This window comes from Sciurus vulgaris (genome assembly GCF_902686455.1).
Source record: "Sciurus vulgaris genome assembly, chromosome: 1".
NCBI classification, from domain to species: Eukaryota; Metazoa; Chordata; class Mammalia; order Rodentia; family Sciuridae; genus Sciurus; species Sciurus vulgaris.
Window position 1 is genome coordinate 147,560,543 of NC_136461.1, and position 20,200 is coordinate 147,580,742.

The 20,200-nt window shown below is 35.2% G+C and overlaps 1 protein-coding gene and 1 pseudogene across 4 annotated transcripts in view; both read right to left on the bottom strand.

Annotated features, from left to right (window-relative positions):
• Positions 1-5,774: 5,774 nt before the first annotated feature.
• The window catches only part of TRAM1 (translocation associated membrane protein 1), a 36,491-nt gene continuing 22,065 nt past the window's right edge, over positions 5,775-20,200 (bottom strand). For 2 of the 3 annotated variants that reach the window (XM_079112528.1, XM_079112527.1), the window contains exons 7-11: positions 17,279-17,349; positions 17,074-17,178; positions 16,122-16,265; positions 15,595-15,755; positions 12,850-12,998 (exon numbers count right to left, since the gene is read on the bottom strand). In XM_079112528.1, the coding sequence (XP_078968654.1) occupies positions 12,865-12,998; positions 15,595-15,755; positions 16,122-16,265; positions 17,074-17,178; positions 17,279-17,349 (615 nt within the window). In that variant the 3' untranslated portion in view covers positions 12,850-12,864. Of the gene's footprint in view, positions 5,959-12,849; positions 12,999-15,594; positions 15,756-16,121; positions 16,266-17,073; positions 17,179-17,278; positions 17,350-20,200 lie in introns of those variants that run through there. The other variant, XM_079112526.1, reaches the window with a different exon arrangement.
• Positions 10,336-12,146, bottom strand: LOC306645265 (magnesium transporter NIPA2-like; annotated as a pseudogene). The gene has a single exon. The product of its transcript is annotated as a magnesium transporter NIPA2-like (transcript).

Below are 20,200 nucleotides of genomic sequence, written 5' to 3' on the forward strand. Positions count from 1 at the left end.
AACCCATTAAAAAAACTAAACTTCTGTGAAATGAGAACAACTAAGTCTAAAATCTTATGCAATTGATAACTTCAGTTTTTTAGGAAAGTGGAAATACCAAGAAGAAACTTATTTCTAGTGCTTTTAAAGCCCAAACCTTCAGATCAATGAGTGAATTTCTGAACCTACTTTCAACTTGGGCCTTGACATTGACATTGGCTGTTTTATCACTTTGAGTTATTGTAATGTACAGGTCTTCTCTTTGGAATTCTGCATCTCAAAATGAAAGGTAAGAGGTTCATTTTAGATGGAAGTGCAGATTGTGCGTAAGAAACAGCTGAAGAAATCAATTAAAAAAATCATAGGCCAAAAGTAGAGACTTTGTGACATTAGGGGGAAGAAAAGGAACAAATGTCAAAGGCTGCTGGGTTAATGAGAACAGCGAGTACAGCTGCTCTTACCTCTGGAGACTAGAGCGCTGACATGGATGGAGCGTGAGTGGAAAATGAAGGTAGTGATTGCAGCAGCCCCTTATGGGCACTTACTCTACAGCAACGTTTAATGGGGTATGATTGGCATCGCCTACTAAACAAGAGATGCTGGACTGTAATTAGAAGGTTGGTGCTCATCAAAACACAGCAAAACAAGAACAGCGATGACTTAAACCTGAAGCTACATTCCACAAGATGACTTCCCTTTTTAAATTCTTTATTGTTTGAATGCTCATTAAAAAAAACACCACAGGCCATTTGAAATTAAGATGCTATATAAGAATGAAATGAGCCTGAGCTTTCTGTATAATGGCCAATATTTAGATATGTGTTCTATAAATGTCAGTGAAAATCACTGCAGAATGTTTCTCACTACAGAAATGTTACCCCCCACCCCCATTGTCTCATTCTTTTGTTCCAGTGTTTCTGGGCATTTGCACCATATTTTTATATACATATGTGTGTATGTATACATACATATATGTGTATATATTTAATTTTTATACATATTTTTAATTGTTGATGGACCTTATTTTTTTTTTTTTTATATGTGGTGCTGAGGATTGAACCCAGTGCCTCACATGTACTAGGCAAGCGCTCTGCCACTGAGCCACAACCTCAGCCCCTCCACCATATTATATTAACAAAGAAATTACTTCTAGGTTTGAACTGGGCTTTCCACTCACTGAAAATGACTGATGAAGGTAGGTACAGATGTTTTCTTTGAAGATGACGTTGAACCCCGCCCTGTGTATTTTGAGTTTTCTGAAGCCTCCTACACAGGGTGTAGGTAAATTGCCAATCATTTCAGGCCTTAATCCAATGGAATTGAATCCACTCTTCAGAAACTGCACTTGATTTTTCATTTTTCTTATACTTAGTTCAGAAAGATAGTTTGCCTTCTAAGTTACTAATAACCTGTTTCTTATTATTTATTTGTAGTGAATCCGTGGCAAGAAATAGAAAAGGACTACTTGCACATGAGCTCACTGGTGACCTAAATTAGTTTGGTTAAGTTGAATTTTTGAAAATTTCAATTCTAATTTTCTCATAGAGAACTTTATTGTAGTTTCTCACATTTAATAAAGAAAAAAATGGCTAGGGGGCTGAGGTTGTGGCTCAGTGGTAGAGCGCTTGCCTAGCACATGTGAGGCACTGGGTTTGTTTTCCAGCACCACATATAAACAAATGAATAAAATAAAGGTCCATCAATATCTAAAAAATGTATATATAAAAAAAATGGTTAGTCCAGCAAGCAGACAAGAATAAGGACCTTAGTTTTCAGATTCTGTTCTCAAACATGACTCACACACTTACATGTATACACACATCACAACCACACCTTCTATTTGCACAGGTGTAATTTCTAGGGCATTTTGTGAGATCATTTCAAATTTCTTGATAAACATTATCATGTAATGTTCTCATTTACCAAGAGTTTGATTCTACCATTAGGAGATATGGCAACTCCAAGCAGCTGAAAATTCTCTAGAAGTTATAAACATCATCTAAATGGAAATGTGGCTTCATTAATCATATACCTGATTTAAAAAATGATTGTTTTAGAAAGTATACATGGCATTTGCTTTTATGATTATCATGTCACATAAAAGATTCAGAATGCATTTGGATGTTAGGTTTATGAACTTTTGTGCTTAAGCACGCCCACCGTCTTCCAATGATTCAGTGTAACTTTGCTGGCTGTAATGTTGGCTTGAACATTTCATGGCACTTGATTGGCACACCTGTTCAAAGGTGTCCACCATGGAACCCTGTCCTTGCACTGCAAAGCATGAATGCTCAACAAGTTGTGAAAATTCAAACCGAACAAGAACAGTAGTAACCACTGATAATTTCTGCTGTGTTTCCTGTGAGCTGACAACTAACATTTGATAAATACCAAGCATGCAGCTGTGCACAACTTATGTACATCGTCTCAGTTCCCAGTAGTACCTTGTGGGGTAGGTGCAATTACAGATACTCTTCAACTCATAGTAAACCCATTTTAAGTAGAAAACGTGTAAATATGAAAAAGATAAATTTCATAAACCTACCAAATATCATAGCTTGGCCTTGCTTCCCTTCAATGAGTCTTGAACACAAGACTAATTTATCACTGAGTAATACACAGAATGGTTGTATGGGTAGACTTTCAAACCATTGTAAAGTTGATAAATCAGAGATTATCTTATCACAGGAAACTATGGCATAGATACTTGCACAGAGCTGATTAGTGAAGTCAGAATTTAAACTCTGTGTTAGTCTTACCTCTGTGTAACTATCAACAATCACTGAAATCAATGAGGTTATTAGCATTTGACTGAAATTTGGATCTTCAAAATATTATTCTTCAGGCAACCTAAAGTCAAAGTCAAGATACTAATAGACATAAATGAGACTGTCATGGATCTAAGCCTCTTACTATTTAAAAAATTTGCTTGTTTTCAGGATACCCAACATGATTTTTTTTTTCCAATCCTGAACAATTAATGTTTTCCTAAATAGCTAAGCTAGACAAATAGGCTTAGCCTTTTCACAAAAGCTATCAAGTAGTTTGTTGATGTGTCAGATATGTAATACAACTTTTTGTACAAGCAATTCATGGTTAAACACAGAACTGGCTTGTCATTTTAATATCAGGTTCTCTATCATCTGAATAAAACAGAACTGAGCCAAGCAGGTGTTGCCTTCTCTGGATGGCTAAACACTTTTTAAGGAATTGCTGTCCCCAGACTAATAGCACTAACATTATGAGCTTGTCTTCTTGCCCCTTATTTTACTTTGGTGGAATAGGCGGTATACCCAAGGCTTCTCTCAAGCACCACAGCCTGCAAATCCACTTTCCTTAGGCCCTGGGTTTCCAGTTTTAATTCTTCTTCCCAAACTTGCCAGTGCAAAGTAGACACATGTCTACTTTGAACTTTCCAAACCTGTTTTGAAGTTTATTTTTAATATCTGCTGAAGCATTACCTCATAGAATTTTCTACCAGGTTATATTTTAGAGTCACTCATTTAAAGACACAAACAGGTGATCAGTATTATTACTTAAAAATGAATCTTGTTCATATGTAGACAATTAGCAGAATTAGTTTTCAGCGAAAACAATGGAGCTACAGGGTTGGGGATATAGGTTGGGGATTGGGTTACTGCTAATCACATCTTTGCAATAAAATATTTCTCTCCCTTTTCTTCACTGACACCAGCTTTGCTCTAGGAATAGCTTTGAATTTAAAGGCTTTGCAAGATTGCCTAATTTTAGAAAAATGTGGTTTAGATCTTTGTTCCAGAATAGTACACCTGGACCATTTATGATCACATTTATTCTAAAATGTACACAAGAAAGCATTTTAGAGGAAAAGAATTCCAGAATGGCAAACCAACAACTTTAAAAGTCAGGGTCTAAGAGGAGACAGCAACTGTTCTGGCTTGTTGGTTCTATGTGTTTCCTATAAAGGCTTTGAAGTTCAAGCTGAGTCCAGGTGAATGATGGCTTGTGCAGGATCTGGAAGCCACTAAAGGAAGACTTTCCTCAGGGGATACGGAGAGCAGGGGACAGGGCTTACGATTACACTCATGTGTATGTGTGTCTCATGAAGTCTAACTGCATGCCCAGAGTTTTTCTTTTTCTGAACTCATGCTCTATGTTGTAGAAAGTAAGTGCTGTTATTAATTCAATAAAAATTCTAGGCAAATGTAGGATACATTGCTTATTTCTACAGTCAACAGTCCTGGGGTACCAGAAAGCATATGTGCATATTAAGACTTGAACATCCCAATGGTCCCCAAATTTATTTGGTTATAAACTACTTTCCCTCAAGAAGCCCTCATAAATATTCTATGGAATAATAATCTTTTATATTTTATAAAAGTATATTTTAATGAGACTGTATACTAGTAAGTAGCATATATACTAAATGAAGGAACTGTCCAGGAAGCAGCTTGTGAAAGTAAAAATTTTTATTTTGATTGATTTCTCAATGGATAGTTCAATATACTGCCAGTCTTTAATGGCAAAAATTTGGTTCCGCTGAAACTCCATAATGCTACAGAGAGCTACTACTTTTTCCAGGAAGTAAGTAAACAGCTGGAAAGAGAAAGCACAACTTTCTAGCAGCATGGCAACTTAAACCACAGACCTGAGAAGTCTGCAACTTTTACACCAAAATGGCACAAACATTTATTAGCTGGTGACAGAAGTGAGAAGTGGGGACAAGACTAAGACACCAAAAGGAGCACTCTATGTAAAGACAATAAACAAACCAGATATATCTATAAGGACTTTAAAGGATAATTATAGAAAAGGGAACCAAATATTTTACTCAAATGCTTTTTAGAGCCTTTCTGTAGAGATACAAATATATATATATATATTTATCCAAAAATATGTTTTATACAGATATGTTTCTCAGTTAAAGATGGGACCAAAGCTATAGTTATAACATAAAGCACTGTTTTTGTAAAACTATTTATCCACCTGAATTTTCAATTTCTTTAAAGTTAGTGCATTAGTTTTCCAAATATAATTACCTGACATCTTTTTAGAGATATAAATCAAGTAGGCATTATTTTTTAAAAGGGTTTGCAGGTTAAACAGTGTTTTTCTAAGATGCTGTGCATATCAAACTTATGATAAGCCCCATTAAGAATCATTAATAAACATATCAAAAAGGGCTATATAAGCTGGATTTTCTTCTTCATAGTAAATATTTTGATTACCAGTTTACAAGTGTTGAAAATGCACAAGAAAAATTTTACCTCACAAGTACTTTTATGTTAATATTTTGATCCTACATGGCAATAAATCTCCACGTTGTAACCCTTAGTATGTATTTTTTTAAATGGGGATGTAACACTAATAGCCACTACTTAGAAAATAAAGCACACAATTATTTTGGTGATTTTACAAATTGTTTTTTCCAGGTGTAAAGGCTACAAAAATTCCTAAAAATTAGAGAACACTGAAAACATATTAAAAGTTTGACATCTTACTTTATAGTATTTCCATTTTACCCTGAAAGATAACTTAAAAAAATATGACCTTGTTGGAACAGGTCACCTTGCTAATATTATAAAAAACTGGTGAGCGCAAGAAATTGTATCACTGATATGTAGGATTTTTGTAAATAGTTTTCTCCCCAAATCATTAGAAAAATGTTCAAAGATAAAAAAACAAAATGAAACAAATGGTGGTCCCTAAACTATTTTGAAGGCAGGTAGCTTAGTCTAAGCTAAAATATTTTTTCACTCAGGAATCATCCTCCCCTCAAATGCCCTTTTAAAAAATGCATGAAACAGTACAATAGCAAGAATCAAAGCACAAACTGTATTTTCAAGAACAAAAAAATTTCTAGTGCTGAAAGATATAGTAAAAAGCAGATTTCTTTGGGGACAGTGATCAATTAGTTTATAATTCATTATGAAGATTTCTCTTTTCTATTGCGGGGAGAGTCTGCTCCATTTGATGTTACTGTTCCATTTACACCATTTTCTGAAAAGAGAAAAGCATCAGTGTTAATCTCTTTTGTAAGTAAATACAAATAATACTCTTTATACATAAAGGTATCTTCAGGAAGGAACATTTAAAATCCAATATATACTCAGGTGAAGCTAACTAGTGCTTAATCTCCCTAGAATTTAACCAGTCATAAAACCTAGTAATATGCTGAACAAAATGAACTGAAAGCAGTAAACAAAAAGAACTATAATGAAAAGCAGGAAAATGTGGTAGGAGAGAACATGATTTACAAGAATTTAAAAATAGTACTACCAATAGTTTTGGTAGGTATAAAGAAACTTTTCATTTTAGATAGCAAGTCCTTGGAGATAAATACAACATATAAAAAAATTGTTTGGGATAACTATAACTATTATATTGAAAACGATATCATGAGTTTCTTCCTGAAGCTATGATAGAATAACTGATGTCTGACAAACTCTCCCTTCAAAAATACCCATAAAAGTTGAATATAAAAATGGGTATTTCAAGGTTCTCGAAAAACAAAACAAAAGAAACAAAAACCCAAGAAAGATAGGACTTGAGGTGCCAAAGTTCTGGAAAGAAAGGAAATAAAGTGAGGTGATTCTGCATTAACTGCTGTTTCTCCAGGATCATCTGACTCAGGCTGGAATAGAGAACACACAAAGGAATAGGATGGAAGCTGAGTCCAGGGATACCAAGGAGCCACGATTTAGCAGAAATCCTGGTGAAAGAAAACTAAGAACCAATATTCCAGATGTATCTCTCCCTTAAGGCACTTCCAATATTAAACTGTGAATCCACCAAAGATGACACAGAAATCACACAGAAAGTAACTCTTAAGGAACTACAAAGTTAAAGAGAGAATTAGAAGTCTCATATTAATAGTGAGACAAAAATTTAATTTCAGGGTCTATCAGGGAAGAAAATCCTTATACATATGTAGTATACTAATGCCCTAGAAATGAGGGCAAAGTGGAAAATAGATCAGCTTTGGTAAGATGGAGTGATCCACCCAAATGCAATCCAAAGTTTCTATACATGTTTACACAAAACACACCAGAGTCCTACCAGACCTACTAGAAAACAAGATCAAGTAACTAAAAATCAAGAGTCACTGATCCTGACTTAAAGAAAAAAAACTTGAAGTATAAGTATTAAAAGTATTTAATTAAAGTATTTAAAGTTAGAATGACCAGAGAACTAAAGTTTCTAATCTTAGAAATGGAAAAAAAATAAAAACCAGTAAAAGAAATAATAAATTTAATAAACAAATTCAGTAGATTAGGCACAAAAGAAGAGATTAATAAACTGGCAAATAAAAATTAAAAAAAATAAACTGGAGAAAATGCTCAGATTGACACGTGCATAGAAAAAAAAAAGAATGGAAAATGCACAAAATGTGACAAGATATAAGGGGTGGGGAAAAGAATTTAACTTATGTATAAACAAAACCCCAAAGAACAGAAGAGAAAGGTGCTAAAGAAATATCTGAATAGCAACCAGGAAATGAAACCATACCAAGATTCAGAAAGCTCTACCTTACACAGAGTAGGACAAGGAAAAATAAAACACTTCAAGGTGTTAAAATTATGTGCTATGGTTTCATTAATACACTGTTAGTGTAACTGCTAAAAGGCAAAGACAGTAATGATCACACTGGATGAAAAAAATGAAATCTGATTACATGTCTGTATATAAAAGTCACAAATTTTATATAAAGACAAAAAAAGGCTTGAAAGAAAAAAATACAAGAAAAGACATGTCATGATAATGTTTTACCAAAAGAAAATTGGTACAGTTACAGTAAATTTGGACAAGCTACATCTTTGAAAAAAAAAAAAAAGAAAAGAACATGTTCAACAGGAAGATAAAGCAGTACTAAATTCTGATGTACCTGATAACATGTCTTTGAATATGTAAAGCAAAAATTCACTGAACTACAAAGAGAAATGATCAGTTACAAATCATAGTGTGAGATTTTTAATATAAGTTTTGCAGTAGTAGACAGGACAAGCAGAATTCCCCAAACTACATCAGTAAAAATAAAAAATTAAAAAAAAAAAAAAGATTGAACAAAATTAACAAATGTGACCTGACACTGAACAAATGAAGAATGTACAATCTTCTGAAGTCCAAAAGAAGCATTTACCAAAACTGGACACATGCTGAACTATAATGCAAGTATCAACAGATTTTATAGAATTTAATTGGATGATGTTCTCTAATCACAGTGGAATTGTTAGAAATATAGCAAAGAGAAAAAAGTAAAAAATGACCAAATATTTGCAAATCAAACAAGGCACTTATAAATAATTGTTTCAAAGAAGAAATCATAAATTGGAATTATATTTTACCCTGAATGAAAATGAAGATATACCAAAACTCGTGAAATATGCCAATGAAGTGCTGAGAGAGAGTTTGCCCTTAATTAAATATCATTCATAAGGAATGAAAATCAATAATTCAACTCAAGGAGGTAAACCACAAACAACAAAAGAGCATATTAAAATTCAAAGATAGGAGAGTAAGAACAGAAAACAGGGATACAGAAAAGATATAACTAATAATAAAAAAGACAAATGTTGGCTTTTTTTTTTTTTTGGATACTGGGGATTGAACCCAGGGCACTGCCCATGCTAGGCTGCCTTACCACTAAGATACAGTCCTGCACTCAAATGTTGGTTTTGACTAATGGAAGGAAAAAAAAAAAAAAAAAAAAAGGGCAGAAATTAACTAATGTAGAAAATGAAAATAGAAATCATTGCTGACATACAGGCATTCATAAGGTAACAAGAAGATGCTATGAATAATTTTATGCCAATAAATTTGCAAATTTAAACAAAATAGACAAACTCCTTAAAAAACACAATTTGCCAAAAGAGACAGTAATAAGTAGAAAACTTGAATGATCTTATTATCTTTTAAAGAATGGGAATCTGCAGTTAACTTCCCCAAACAACTTCACTGATGAATTCTTCCAAATATATTTTTTAAAAATGTTAATATTGCATAAAGGACAAATTTGCCCAATGCTTTTCAAAAGGCCAGCATAACTGATAGCAAAACCTAACAAGGATATCACAAAAAAGGCTAATTACACACCAATCTTTTACATTAAGATAGATGCAAAAATCCTGACAAAATTTAAAAACCAGCTCAGCAAAAGTGATATATTATCATCATCAACCTGCGCATATGCCTGGAATATAAGTTTAATTTTACACTTTAAAATCAACATAATTCACTGCATTAAGAGAATGAAGAGAAACTTTATGTATGGTTATCTAAATAGAATAGAAGAGACTATACTTTCAGGGGTCATTTCCATAGTTTGTTACTAAATAGCGGCAGAAAAAACATTTGTTAAAATTCCACATCCAGTCATGATAAAAACTCCTAGCAAATGAAGCTCAGAAGAGAACTTCTAGAACAGAATAAAAGGCATCTACAAAACTTTTGTGTGCGTGTGTGTATATGTGATGCTGGACATTGAAACCAGGGCCTTGTGCATGCTCTACCACTGAGCTATATCTCCAGCCCCTCCAAAACATTCTTAATTGTGAAATATTGAAAGCTCTCTAACTTATATGATGAAAAACTCAAGGTCTCATTTCTTCTAATATTATGGTGGCCTTAATATTATATCTAATATTATGGTGGTCCTAGCTAGTATAATACAGCAAAGAAAAGGCATAATATTTACATATGAGACAACTATGTATTTCAATCTAAATTTTAGAGCAAATCAACTAGGAAGGTTTCTCAATACAAGAATAGTATTTTTAGGGCTATTGCCTGACATGTATGTAGCTCAATAGTATAGTGATTGCCTGACATGTATGAGGCACTGGGTTCAAGTCTCGGCACCACATATAAATAAATAAATAAAGGTCCATAAAAATAGTATTTTTAAAACAACCAATGATATTTCTAACTATTTTTTTTATAGGTAAGGTAAATCAGAGGATAATGTATTGGGATAGTTTTGTTCTTGTTTACAATTAAAAAGCCTTATATGATCAGGGATTGACGGGAGTGGGAATGACAAATGTACATTTCAGACCTTCATCACCAATGAAAAAATAAAGCATTTTTATAGACTTAAAACTTGTCATTAGTGCATTTAGATTCTGAAGAAAGAATCAAAATGTGAAATACCTCTACAATAATACAAAGTTAATAGAAATTGGCCACATACTGAGGCCATTTTAGTGAGCTACCATTGTTTAAATATAAGAAAACTAACTTCTTGGTTCAAATTAGTGAAAACTTAAAAAAGATTGTCTTTCGAGAACATTATTTGAGGACAATTCTTTTTCAGACAGATTCTGATATTCAAAATCACTTTATAACATAATTATGAATTAACCTTTAAATCACATCTTTTTAAAAAGCTGTTAGATTTCCATTTCTCCGGGAGATATTTTCACCCAGAGAATTGTTCAATTCCACAGGATAAGCTTTCTTCATTATTATTAAGAACTTCATACATAGTAGAGAGATTGCCATTCATTGCTTTATCATCTTTTCGAAAAGACACAGGCAGACTTGCTAGACTAAAGCTGACATCTTTAAAGGCATGCAACAAGAATGTCCCCACAATGATTGTGAAGAAGCCATTTAGAGTCCCAATGATATCATCAGCAGGCAGATCTTGCCACTCCTTAAAATGAATAGCTCAACAAGTTAAAACTGAGGTTATAAAGAAAACCTAATATATTGGTGTCACCATGGAAGTGTTGAATATGTCCAGGGCCCGGTTTAGGTAATTGATCTGTGTGCTCACACAGACTACGAGGCTCAGCAGCAGCATCCAGGCCAGGGGATGCCACAGCACAGGCTTTCCAGCCAACAGTTCTTTGATGGCGATGCCCAAGCCCTTCACACAGGAGACTGAAAATGCTCCAATCACAGAGCAGATTGTTATGTATACAAGAATATTTGTCCGTGGCGAGGTCCCACCACAAAGATTAATATCAAGGACACAATGACCACAAGTGTTGCAAAAACCACAAAACCTGGATCACCTAACTTGTGTGACATTTCATCTAAGGTCTCAATCTCTTCCTTTGGAGCATGGATGACCATAACTGTAGACCCCAGAATGCTTAGCAAACATCCAATTTTCCCATGAAGATTGTCTTTCATTTAGAAAGTATGAAGACAGAATGACACTTACGAGGACGCTGAGAGCTCCCAGTGGCATCACTAGTGTGGCTGGTGCAAAGGCATATGCGGCAAAGTTGGCCACCTCGCCTGCCCCCATTGACAGGAGTCCAGCCCACCACGACCATTCTTTAAGATATGCATGGCCACCTTGACCTGCTCTCATGGAGCCTTTTCTGGCAAATCGCAGAAGGCCTTTTTTTTTTCCAAAATGAAACTCCCTCCTATGAAAACGCTGGAGGTCATAGCCAATCCCAAACCAATATAGAAATCATATTTTCCACGCCCTGGGCTCATTTCGTTTGTCACTTAAGAAGCTCCTGCGCATCACACTGATTACAGAACAGAGAAACTGCTGGTACTGAGGCAGGGGATGCAGTCTTCACATATGTAAGTTTAATATGGTCTCTCTTTGGAAAACCAGGGATGATTTATTCATTCTCATTTCCTCGTAAATACAACCCTTTATTCCCATTTAAAGTTTTAAACTTTACTGGCAGAGTACTTCAGCCAAGGCAAACCTACTGGAAAGAACTTATTGCCACCGCCAAGGCCAAGGAGCCAGATTTCCGTGGGATTGAATGGCAATCCCGTTTGCGGGAGACTACCTCACGGCGGATCACTAGGAGAGCCGCTTCCATCTCAGAACGCACGTGGAAGAAAGGCGCCCCTGAGGGCCTGTTCCCTGACCTAAGACCCGCAGGCTGGCCCGCAAATCAGCCCCTTCGCGCTTGCCTCAAAGGAAGGAGCAGCAACCTCACCCCAGCCGGCAGGCGGGCCGCGCGACTTCCCCTCGGCCATTCGACCCCAGGAACCTTGGCTCGCACCCCCACAGGGGCCGCTCCCTCCAGCGCTCGCGCGGCCACCGTCGCCGTCCAGTGGGAAGTGCGAGCATCGGGGCTGCTGCAGTGCAAGCCGCCTCCTCCACACGCGCGCTGAGATAAACCCACCCAGGACGACCTCCAGCCCCGCCAAGGCCCGACCGAGGGCCACCGCCGAGGAGAACCAGGGCGCTACCCAGTGACGCCAGAGGCCACGTGCGCACACGCACAGTGCCGCGCCACGCAGGCCGGTATTTCTAACTATTAAAGCTGTTCTTTATAAAGACCATATATATTAGCTTGAACAATAAAGTCAATGAGGATAAATCTGAGAAAAATGTATGAGATCTTTATGTAAAAACCTATAAAATACTACCTTCCAGAACTCTTTCAAGCCAGACACGGTGTGGCCCATGCCTGTTATCCCAGCAGCTTGGGAGGCTGAGGCAGGAGGATCAGGAATTCAAAGGCAGCCTCAGCAAAAGCGAGGTGCTAATAAGCAACTCAGTGAGAACCTGTCTCTAAATAAAATACAAAATAGGGCTGGGGATGTGGCTCAGTGATCGAGTTCCCCTGAGTTCAATCCCCAGTACCGTCTCACCCCCCCTACCCCCCCAAAAAAAGAACTTTCCCAAAACCTAGAAAAGGAGGACATGCTTCCCAAGTCATTTTATGAGACTGGTATTATTCTTATAACAAAACCAGACAAAGATATTGCAGGGGGAGATAGAACCAAAACTATACAAGTATCTTTTAAGAATACAGACAACAAAATACTAGCAAACCAACTCTGGCAACTATAAAAAGGGCTATATGCCATGACCATGAGGGATTTATCCTGGGAATGCAATTTTGTTTTAATATTTGAAAACAGTAACTGTAAATCTATAATATCAACAGAAGAAAGGACAAAAACTATATAATCATCTCAAAAGACACAGGGAAAAAAAAAGCAACAAACTGAATACTCTTTCATGATTAAAACAGTGCTAGGGGTGTGTAGTTCAGCGATAGAATACTTATTAGCTAGCATACTCTTGGCCCTGGGCTTGATCCCCAGCACTGCAAAAACAAATCCACAAACAAATAAGGAAAAGAAGGGAACTTCCTCAGCCTGATAAAACCCACAGCTGACATTGTACCTACTAGTGGAAGACTAGATAGCCTACTCTCTAAGATCAGGAACAAGACAAGGACATCTGCTCTAACCCTTTCAATTCAACATTGTTCTGATTATGATAATTTGGCAAGAAAATGCAACAGAAAGCATTCAGATTAGATAGGCAGAAGTAAAAACTATTTTTCTTTACAGATGATCTCTGTATACTAAAAATCCACAGGAATCCACACATATCAAAACACTATGAGAATAAGTAAGTTCAGCGAGGTTGCAGGGATACCAGATCAATACATTAAAAAGATTACATTTCTGTATACTGGCAATGAAAAATCTGAAAATAAGATTAAGAAGATGATTCTATTTTATAATGGCATCAAACATAGTATTAGGAATAAATTTAATGAAAAAGGTATAAGATATAGTTTGATAACTATAAAATTTAATTGAAAGAAATTCAAGACCTAATAAGTAAATGGGAAAAAAAAAAAAAAAAAAGTCTATGTTCATACTCCCCAAGGCAATCTACAGATGAAAGATAATCCACATCAAAACTTCATCTGGCTTTTTGCAGAAAATGAAAAGCTGATCCTAAAATTTATATGGAAATGCAAGAGACTCAAGTAAACAAAACATAAAAACAAAACTGGAGGACCCATGTTTATGATTTCAAAACTTAAAAAGCTACAGTAACAAAGACAATGTGGTACTGTCATGAGAACAGACATATATATAAATGCAAAAGAATTCAGAATCCAGAACTAAACTCTTACTACATGATTTTTGACAACAGTATTGAGAAGGTTCAATAAAGAAAGGTTAGTCTTTTCAATAAATGGTGCAGGGACAACTGGAATCAACCTAGAAAACTACATAAGATGGTGCAGTGCCTTTGGAAATAGTTTGGTGGCAGTTCCCACCAAATGTTGAACATAGTTACCCTGACCCAACGATTCTAATCCTAGGTAAAAACCCAAGAAAATGAAAATGAGTGTACAAACAAAAACTTGTTCATTAACGTTCGTATTATCAATAGCTAAGAAGTGGGAACAACCCAAAATGTCCATCAACTGATGAATGAATAAACAAAATATGGTATATTCATATAATGGAATAGTTAGCAATAAAGAGGAATTGATACCTTCTACAAAACAGAATTATTTTGCTAAGTAAAGAAAGCCAGTCACAAAGACTACATATTGCATGGCTTTATTAACTTATAAGCAGTGTCCAGAAAAGGCCAATCCAAAAAGAAAGTTCTTGGTTACCATGGCAAGGGGAATGAGGAAATGTAGAGTGACTGCTCAGGAGCATGTGATTTCTTTTTGGGGGTGATAAAAATGCTCTGGAATTAAGACAGTGGTTCACATAACTTTGTGGATATACTTAAAAATGACTAACTTGTATAAAGGATGACCTTTATGATGTGGGAATTATATGCCAATAAATCTATTATTAAAAAATATTAGTTTATAGCTGCTCAATTCACAATAGCCAGATTGTGGAACCAACCTAGATGCCCTTCAACTGATGAATGGATAAAGAAACTGTGGTATATACATACAATGGAATATGACTCAGCCATAAAGAATGATAAAATTATGGCATTTACAGGCAAATGGATGCAATTGGAGAATATCATGCTAACTGAGATAAGCCAATCTCAAAAAAACAAAGGTTGAATGATCTCTCTGATAAGCTGATGATGACACATAATAGGGAATGGGAGGGGTTAGTGTTAGGGTTAGGGTTAGGTTTAGGGTTAGGGTTAAGAAGGGGGGCAAGAATGGAGGAAGGAAGGACTGTATAGAGGGAAAAGAGGGGTGGGAGGGGTGGGGGGCAAGGAAAAAAAATAACAGAATGAATCAAACAACATTACCCTATGTAAATTTATGATTGCACAAATGGTATGCCTTGACTCCATGTACAAACAGAGAAACAACATGTATCCCATTTGTTTACAATAATAAAAAAAAAAAGAATAAGAGATTTATTAAACGAAAGCAAAAAAAAATTACTAAGAGAAATAAAAATAATCTAAATAAATGAAGGTATGTGTTGTGTTCATGGCCTGAAATACTCAATTATCCCTAAATTGCTTTATAGGTTCTATATAATTTCAATCTAATATCTCAGCAAGCTTGTGTGTGTGTGTGTGTGTGTGTGTGTGTGTGTGTGTGTGTGTTTGTGTGAACTGACCATGTGCAAATAGTCAAGAATTGCTGGGATAACCTGGAAGACACAAAATATAAGATATCAAGACTTACAATGAGCAAACTGAGTTGATATATTTTCAAAACTGGAACTCTCTGTTACAATTCCAAGTATTTTGAGGGGCGTAACTGACTCACCTAAGGAATTACCCAACTGTGGAACAGTGGAACATTACTTTATCTCCAATTTTGTTAGTGTAGGATAAAGCATATATGTGTGCTTTTTTTCCTTAAGTAAGATTTGAAAATAAGGAAGACCCCACAGCATTTTTTTTTTCTTACATATTTCTCATTTCCATGGTTTTTTCATTACTTTCTGAATACAAACCTGTTCCTTTTCTAGAAGACCTGCCTTTAGTCACTGTCGGTTTCTTCCTCACAGGTGGTGCCTGAAAAGTAGAGTGTTCCCTCCACCTCCGAAGCTGAAAATTAATGAACTTCCACATCATGAATGCTTGGGTAATGCAAATGGATGCCAGAACAGCGATTCTGGAAAATATTAAGAAATTACAGAGTGTATGAAAATAATGCCACTGAATAAAAGTATTTTACACTAATAAATTACTGTTAAAATTTTCACTGACAGGATGTTAATAAATAAGTCATTCCATTACAAATTTTATCCTAGAAGTTAAATAAGGCTTTAGAACTTCAACTTTGAAATAAAAATTGAAATCTAAAAACATATTTAAAAAGAAAACAAAAGAACTACAACAGGTATGAAATCAAATCAAATGACTATTTTCCCTAACCCCTGCATTAATCTTCTTATTTTTTGGATGATTCACTTTATAGAGAAACTATATAAAAACATCTTATACAACAGAACAAAATAAAAATGTTAAATTGATATACCTAACAGCCAACACGTTGAAGTTTCCTGTACTGAAATCCAGTTTCTGATTCTCTGCTCTTGCAAGGCCAAAACCAACAGTGAGTACTGAAAGAATTAAAGTCAGAAGTCTTCCCAAAACAAAAAGAACTGCCCACAAAGAAAATCTGTAAGAAAAGTATCAAGTCAAACTCATAAAATTAGGAAGAAAAGATTCTATAAATAATTAGATTCTTACTAAGTAAATGAATATTAAAATAGCATTTCTTATTTTGCAAAAAAGACTTCTGCAGTCAAAGGTCTAGGAAATGCAACATATCATACTCCTGGGCACACATACTAGCCAATTTCAAGGTTCTAAGAACCTTAGTAATGAAATCTGCTTAATTTTTTGTTCAGCTCTCTTTTAGTGTAAGCACTATTAATATTCCTAAGAACTGCTGATACAAAGAACAATTTTGAAAAATGCTGGATAAAACCAAACAAAAAGCTGTGCTATAAAGAATAGGGTGCCAACTCTCATTCAAAGTTCCAGTTTTCTTTTCTTTTTTTTTTTTAAGGCTTTCTACTCCTTAGAAGTTATGCCTCTCTAATTGTTTTGAGTCCAATTTTTCCATCAAAATCTTTTAGTATCTTTAAAGCTATATTATCTACTTTTTCATTCTCTTCCGAAAGTTTAGGTTTTTTCCCCCACTCCTTTTCCTAAAAGAAAAACATACAATAAACAAAGTAGGAGAATTTAACAGGAAAGTAAACTCCCCAACCTTGAAAATTCCAAGTTCTCTGTGCAAGACTCTATTTTAGCAATTAAAATGTGGAGTCTGAATATTGCTAAATAGTTTCATTTTATTTAAAGTTGCTACTAGCAGCTTAAAAAGTAAATATTGTGTAACTGTCAAGGACATGAACCTTGGCAAGCTAGGCACTGACTTTAAATACTTGCTCCACAAGATGAAGAATGGTTAAATAACTTACCCTTTCTGATACTTTTCATCACTAAAATAAAACAAGCGGGAAATGTGGAAAAGAAATTCAACAAAATAATGCAGCACCAGAAGAACAAGTCCTAGATGATTCAAGCTGTGGAAACAAACATTTAAATGGAAAAGATAATCGATTAAGACCAATTAGCATACTCTCTGCCAGTCTCTTTAAACACCCAAGCAAAATCCCAACTCACTTCAAAAGATAAGCTCCAGCAATGTGAAAGAGGTAAAGACCAATGTAGACAAGTTGACGAGGAATATCTTCCTGAAAACAGAAAAATACAATATAGGTTAAAATAAAACAAGCCGAAACACTTCTATTCTTTAAGAGCAGTGTGATAGAGTAAAAAATGTACTGTAATAGAAGTAGGAGACCTGAAGGCTATTCTGACACCTACCTTGCCCCAGTCTCTCATTCCCAGTTAGCTTTATGGCTTTACCAAGACATTTAACCTTTCTTGGCTTTAGCTCTCATCTCTAAAATGTGAATACTTGAATTTGCTTCAATTAGATGAACTAAAAAAAAATCCCTTTTGGCATTAGATTTATCATTCTTTTTATAATAAACATTTATTAAATGATATAATAAAGTTATATGGTGGCAATCCAATGCCCTTCTAATATTGAAAGGACTACTTATTAGCAGTAAGATGTTTTTGTTTACCTAAAATAATCACAATTTTAAACTTGTACTTTAATCTCTTCATTGTCACATATAGTTGTTAAATTTGAAGGTTAAAATTTACCTTCTCATTTATGATACTACTTAACTGTATATTTTTCAGAAACAGTGTTTTTAAAAAGTGTAAGTCAACAAAGCCAGCCTCAAGAAAAGTGAGACACTAAGCAACTTGGTGAGACACTGTCTCTAAATAAAGTACAAAATAGGGCTGGGGATGTGGCTCAGTGGTTGAGTGCCCTTGAGTTCAATCCCTGGTACACTCCCCGCTGCAAAAAAGTGTAAGTCAACCCAGCTACTCAGGAGACTGAAGTATAATAAGTTGGAAGCCAGTATGGGAAACTCAGTAAACCCTGGGATATAGCACTTAACTAGCAGGTGCAAGGCCCTGGATTCAAACCTCAGTACTGCAGTGAATGGGTGGGAGAACATCAAGATTTCCTACTACTGAATTGCAAAATCAATTTAGGAGTTATATCTTTTAAAATATAAAATAAAACAAATTTTAAAAAGCCAGAAAGTACAGAACATTGTACTATGAAGAATGAGATTGTGTACACACACACACACTGAATTTTAAGGAAAACCTTGTTTTTCATCTTAGTTATAGTTAAAATGAGCAATGAGCTCAGTAAGTGCTTGTTGATTAATGAAACAACTGTACCTCATTTTGTTTTTCTTGGTTTTGGTTGTTTTCCTTACATACATAAGGCTTATTTAGTACTACTTACTACTATAGCTACTAATTAAAATTATTAATATGGTGGGCTGATGTTGGATACTGAACTGTATTTTCCTGGAACTTCACTAAACCATCTTCTGGTCCTCTATTCCTCCCCTTACATTTCAGTAGAGTGTACTTCATCAAATATTCTGAGAAATAGTGGAGATTTTACAAGCCCAGTTTTGAAACCACACACGCTTCTCTGGTAACAATGGTACAGAGATCAATTATTAGAAAGGCAGATCATAGGGCTAGAGATGTAGCTCAGGGGCAGAGCATTTGTCTAGCATGTTTCAGGCCCTGGGTTCCATTCCCAGAATCAGAATTAAAAAAAAAAAAGAGGAGAACATCAGACAGCCTGAGTAGTATTACATATAGTACTGTATTTTAGGATGAAAATTCCTAAGACAGGATACCGAGTTTATAGTTCTTCCAACTGGAGAGAAAAGTATCTCTGAAAATAAGCAATCTTTTTTTTTTTTTTTTTTTTGGTGGTGCTAGGGATTGAACCCAGGGCCTTGTGCATGCTAGGCAAGCACTCTACCAGCTGAGCTATATCCCCAGCCCCGAAAATAAGCAATCTTAAGATCCTCTCTCCACATAATTTTCGTACTTTCCTTGAAATAGTTCTCCTTACAAAAGGAAAGACAGAGGGAGAAAGGGAGTGGAGATAACATGCTAAGATCAACCATAGGGGAAACTTTTTCTTCTCCTGTTCTGATTTCAGAATAACTCACTTGTAGAGCTATCAATATAATTTGATGTAAAAGGGATATAAAGCTTACAATACATGCATATGCATATGTCGATTTTTCCCAATGTGTAGTGTGTCTATCACTGGTATGGTACAAAATGATTTTAAATAGTATACAAGGAAGCACTTTTATTTAACTTTATAATTTTAAATAAAGCATTTAAGTTATTCATTCTACTATACCTTAATAATTAAAATGGCATGAGTATTACTGCATAGAATAAGAATAGAGTCAAAAGTATAAATTAGTAGTATTTGAATATGATAAAACAGGATGGTGGCAGGTAAATGACTAAATATGGAAATCGCTGCGATATTCCTTCAGATAAGCTCATAAAGGCTTCAAATTTCTGAAAACAGACCAAGGAAACCCTAGATACTTATAAGGGTAGTTTTTAAACTGCTGATTGAACTCATTTCATAACATAAAAGCTTGTATAAGTCAATGCAAAAAACTAATTTGCTGGAAATACTGCGTTATAGTCAAGAGGATTTTTTAAAAAATTTAATGTCAAAGAAATCCAAGTAAGTTTCAAAGATACATTGTGGTCATGTAGAAGAGAAAGACCTAAGCTATGTTTTTCCTCTCAGACAAATCTAAGAACACCACTCTAAACTACAAACAACGTTTCAAGCAGTCATTCCATTTCTCTGTTCTTTTGTCCTGATTAGGTGGAGCAGAGGTTGTGTTTGGTACTAGCTAATAAAAAACCCATAGAGTTGTTGCTTCTGTTTCTATTTTTTTTTTTCCTTTGTAGTACTAGGGATTAAACCCAGGGGTGCTATACCACTAAGCTACATTCCCAGCCCTTTTTAATATTTTATTTAGAGAGAGGGTCTCATAAGTTGCTTAGGGCCTTGGTAACTTACTGAGGCTGGCTTTGAACTCGGGATCCTCCTGCCTTAGCCTCCCAAGCACTGGGATTACAGGCATGTGCCACCATGCCTGGCCCCAGTCC